At 43.7% G+C, this 4,888-nt stretch overlaps 1 protein-coding gene across 7 annotated transcripts in view; it reads left to right on the forward strand.

The window, feature by feature from the left end:
- cd99 (CD99 molecule) overlaps positions 1 to 4,888 on the forward strand; it is a 14,614-nt gene that overhangs the window by 2,018 nt on the left and 7,708 nt on the right. For 4 of the 7 annotated variants that reach the window (XR_002918135.2, XR_004949453.1, XM_024263139.2 and 1 more), the window contains exons 2-5: positions 1,238 to 1,264; positions 1,341 to 1,403; positions 4,669 to 4,701; positions 4,770 to 4,823. Coding sequence is in view for 5 of the 7 variants with exons in the window: in XM_024263139.2 (XP_024118907.1) it covers positions 1,238 to 1,264; positions 1,341 to 1,403; positions 4,669 to 4,701; positions 4,770 to 4,823 (177 nt within the window). In the remaining 2 variants the exon portion in view is untranslated. The remainder of the gene's footprint in view (positions 1 to 1,237; positions 1,265 to 1,340; positions 1,404 to 4,668; positions 4,702 to 4,769; positions 4,824 to 4,888) is intronic. The other 3 variants (XM_024263138.2, XM_024263135.2, XM_024263136.2) reach the window with 2 other exon arrangements.

The following is a 4,888-nucleotide window of genomic DNA, read 5'->3' on the forward strand; positions in this document are numbered from 1 at the left end:
GTGAGTCCAGGTGGTGGTAGGTGGTGAGCGCTCCCTCTGGTGGCTGGAGATGGTAGCAGCAGGTTGCTCCATGACAATTTTGGTATTTACTAAGATTTTTTAAGGCTATTTAAGAGTTTAGTTAATATTTCAGCTTCATGCTAACTGTTTTGGCTAATTTAGACTTTTTCAGTTTTTTAGTATATTTTGAAGTTTCACTATTTACTTTCAGCAGCATTCTAGGTTTTTTGGCCTTTTTTTCTAAGTTTTTTAGGGTGATTTTGCATTTAGCTAATAGTTCTGCTATTACCTTCAGCTTTTTTAGCTCTTAGCTTGAAGGTTTTCAGCTATCAATTTCAGCATCTTCAGCTGTCAAATTCAGCTTCCTGTATTCCCAGTAGCATCATCACAGGTAGTGTTATATATCTAGTTCATAATTATGTTAAAAAGCTACAGTTTCAAAGTTTTAAAAATGTAGTTTTAGAGTGTTCATTAAATGTTTCTCCTCAGGTGTGTTTTGGATTTTGGCCCCTTGTGTGGTTGACTTTGACGCTCCTGCTCTAAACAGAAATGACAGGTTAAGGTTCTAGAGCATGATGTTTTTCTAGAACCTTAAGGTTCTAGAACATGATGTTTTTATAGAACCATAAGGTTCTAGAGCATGATGTTTTTCTAGAACCTTAAGGTTCTAGAACATGATGTTTTTATAGAACCTTAAGGTTCTAGAGCATGATGTTTTTCTAGAACCTTAAGGTTCTAGAACATGAAGTTTTTTTAACTTTAAGGTTCTAGAACATGAAGTTTTTTTTAACTTTAAGGTTCTAGAACATGAAGTTTTTTTAACTTCAAGGTTCTAGAACAGGACGTTTTTGTAGAACCTTACGGTTCTAGAACAGGACATTTCTAGAACCTTAAGGTTCTAGAACATGAAGTTTTTTTTAACTTTAAGGTTCTAGAACATGAAGTTTTTAGAACTTTTAGGTTCTAGGAACTTGAAAGTTCTGGATCTTGAATCATTCCTCATGAGATCATAAATTCAAATGACTGAGCTCCACTGAGATGACTTCCTGATGAACACGCCGTGCGCTCACACTAAACCGGTTCTGTGGTTTTCTGAGCTTCAGCTGAAGAAGCCCCGCCCCTTCCTGTGTTACTTTGCCATGGCAGCAGGTGAACAATGGCATCTCCTGTTACCATGGTGATGCCCTCTCTGTTTGTGAAGCTTCCCGCTAAACTGAAACCTGTCCTCTTCCTGCAGGTTTTAACCTGGCCGACGCCCTCGACGGTAGGTGGTCTCTCTGTCATTCATGGTCATGTGGGAGGAGCCACAGGAGCAGGTGATTCATGTTTCTTTCTTTTAGAACCATCGCCCGCTCCCACACCCAAGGATCCGCCCAAGGCTCCAGAGAAACCCGGCTCTGACGGTGAGAAGGTTCACAGCTTTATTTCTATATATGCAGAAGGAACCGGATCTAGAATACAGAACCATGCTGCAGAACCAAAACCACTGACAGGAAGTCAGCAGGAAGTGCTGCCAACGTATTAATAACTCCACACAGAAGCTACAAAAGTAGAAGTATGAGAGACTTTCCTGTTTGTCCAGTAAGTCGATGACTGACCATTGGAACGGGTCCAAGTATAGAATTCTCTACTTCTCTTTATCTTAGTCCAGACAGGCGATGTGGTCCGGTTCATGGAACATTTAGAACCGTTCTAAGTATAGAAATCTCTGATACTCTTATCTCTGGTTCTTGTTCTGACGGTCCAGACAGGTGATGTGGTCCGGTTCATGGAACATTTAGAACCGTTCTAAGTATATCTCTGGTTCTTGTTCTGACGGTCCGGACAGGGCGATATGGTCCGGTTCATGGAACCATCAGAACCGTTCTAGGTATAGAAATCTCTGGTTCTTGTTCTGACGGTCCAGATTTGCGATGTGGTCTGGTTCATGGAACATTTAGAACCGTTCTAAGTATAGAAATCTCTGGTACTCTTATCTCTGGTTCTTGTTCTGACGGTCCAGATGGGTGATGTGGTCCGGTTCATGGAACACTCAGAACCGTTCTGAGACTTTTCCTGTTTGTCCAGTAAGTTGATGACCTGATCGTCAGAACGGGTCTAAGTATAGAAATATCTACTTCCCTTTATCTCTGGTTCTTGTTCTGATGGTCCAGATTTGCGATGTGGTCCGGTACATGGAACCATCGGAACCGTTCTGAGACATTCTGGTCATCCCTAGATTTTTGTTCTGGAAGTGTCTCTAACTGATCAAAGGACTGACTGCTGAACAGGAAGCTGAACGGTGAACTCCAGATGTTTCTCAGCCAAGGATCAGAACCTCGGGGACCAGTTGGGTCTCCGGGTTCTTCCTGTCGAAGCGGAACCTCTGAATAGCAGGGAGGATACAGGTTTTGACCCACATGCTGCCACCACAAAGCATGTCCTGACACATGACGGCCAGGATCCTGGTCTCCTTCTACGGGACTATCAGAACAAGAACCAGAAAAGACCAGTCCTGCAGAGGCCAGGATCCTGGTCTGCTACTGGTCCTGCAGAGACCAGGATCCTCCTCAGTGCTGTGAACCCAGTCATTGGTACTGAACTGATAGTTCAAGATCCTCTTCTGATCTGTTTTCTTTTGCTCCACGACTCAGGGATGACTTTCTCCTGCTGCTCTGCAGAAACTATGTCCTAGAACACCACACAGGCTTTTGGGTTGAGTCTGTTAGAGACCAAACCTGGACCAACCAAAGACTTTTGGACAAACCGTCCACCACAGGTCCAGACAGAACCTCTAGACCTTCTGGATCAGGGGTTGTCCGAGTTTTTGACTGATCTGATGGTCAAAGGGTTTTATTAGGCGACGTCGCATGAGAAAGAAACGTCATTGGATCTGGACGAAACCGGGCTTTTTCATTCACAAACTGTGGTTCTGGTTCCTGTCGTAGTGCCTCTTGCTCCAGTTGGTTGATGTATTTGGATCTGGATGAAACCGGGCTTTTTCATTCACAGACTGTGGTTCTGGTTCCTGTTCTAGTGCCTCTTGCTCCAGTTGGTTGATGATGAAAACACACTTGGTAAAACATTCTTTGTTGTGTTGGAATGATCCGAAAAAGGACTCAAAACACACATGACAACGTTCCAACACCACATGAACACGGATTAACTTTCTGCACCGAAACGCTTCAGTCTGTTTGTGCTGCACCAAATTACAGGGTTCATATTTGCTTTTCCTACAGTCTTTGTATGGAGCACCAGGACTTTTAGAAAAACATTTTTTAACTGATGTCCCTTCAGGGGTTCTCTGTCGGTGGACATCCCAAAGGTTTCTCCCTTTTTCCTGAATCCGGTTTTGTTTTTCCTTACCGGGAGGGAGGGTCTACGGACAGGAACAGCTACTTATATTCAGTCTGTTTAGTTTAGCTTTTCTTTATATTTATGACCGACTTTCTGCTTCTGTAAAGTTACTTGATTGGAGCCCAATGAGACCATTGATGTGTGATATTGGGCCATATAAATAACATTGAATTGAATTCTGTACCAAGACAGTAACAACAGAATAAATACTTTTTTCCTCGTTTTGGGTAGTTAAAGGATTATTATGGATTATCTGTCTATTTATTCCAGTGTGGAAGGCCAGATTAAATGGTTCGTGATCAATCCTGATCTAGACGATCCTCATTCTCTGATGGTCTAGGTCAGGACCGGACAGACTACCATCCAGTCCGCGGGTCGTACTTTGGTCTGGGTCCTGTCCTGACCTAGACCCTCCTCATTCGCTGGTCTGAGACCTGCGGCTCCAGATCCACATGTGGTTCTTTCATCTGTCCATGGTGGCTCCTCGGTCAAAGACAGACTGTTGCCATGTCTACCATCAGAGTCAGCAGCTCCCGAACCAAACGGCCCAAAGAAAACAAACAAACAAAGCCCACAAACTAAGACTACCAACCCCAAACTAAAATAACAAACCCAGCAGTGTACGACTACTGAGGACAAAGGACAGAACCTTCAGATCAGGGGAGAGTGCAGGCTGGTTCTGGTCCACACTTGACCCGGCCCCCTGAATGATACCAGAGACGTCAGTCTGGTCACATGATCCGCATAGATCGGACTTCTCACCCCCCCATGCAGTCGGGCCCATCTGAACCCCCAAACATCCCAGAGCAGCTCTCTCTGAATCACAGCTGATTCTTTTAGAGCGATTCTGCTTCGCCCGGTTCTGCCTCCTGATTGGCTGGAGACCTTGACATTATGGTTAAGTGATCAACAGACACATTTAAACTGAACAGAAGAGAATTGATTCAATCCAAAAGCTTTTTTTTTTGGTTAGTTACATTTTAATTTAGACAGAAGAAAAACTTTTTGTCTCAAACGGATCAATCCCGCTGTCATAATTGTTCACAAACTGCTGTTGTTTTGGTATAAACAAAGAAAGGTTTCCATAGATAAATGACTCTAGAGCAGATGTATTCTTTTTATTTTTGTGAGTAATAATTTCACAGTAATAAATAGAGCTTCTGGGGGAGCTAATTATTATTGTCATCTTGTAGGAAAACCAGCTGGAACTTGAAGCTTTTAGGGCTTCAGATAAACAAGAAGTATGAGAGAGTTGATCTACACAGAGTCTCTCTAGGGTTTCCTGTCATGGACAAACACTGATCTGGACTCATGTCTGCCTTGGCTCCACAGATGGCTTTAGTCTGGAAGACGCCCTCCTTCCAGGTAAAACATCCACTTCCTGTTTAACACGATCGAAGCTTCGGAGCTTCATGACGGTTTTGTTTCTGCAGATCCAAAAACCACCAAGAAACCAAGTGCCCCCAGCGGAGGAGGAGGAGGAGGAGGTGAGCTCCTGCAGGATCTCCGTCCTGTCATGTTGACCTTCAGTCTGACCTTCAGTTTGACCTTC

The sequence above is a fragment of the Oryzias melastigma genome, linkage group LG2, assembly GCF_002922805.2.
Source record: "Oryzias melastigma strain HK-1 linkage group LG2, ASM292280v2, whole genome shotgun sequence".
Taxonomy (NCBI): domain Eukaryota; kingdom Metazoa; phylum Chordata; class Actinopteri; order Beloniformes; family Adrianichthyidae; genus Oryzias; species Oryzias melastigma.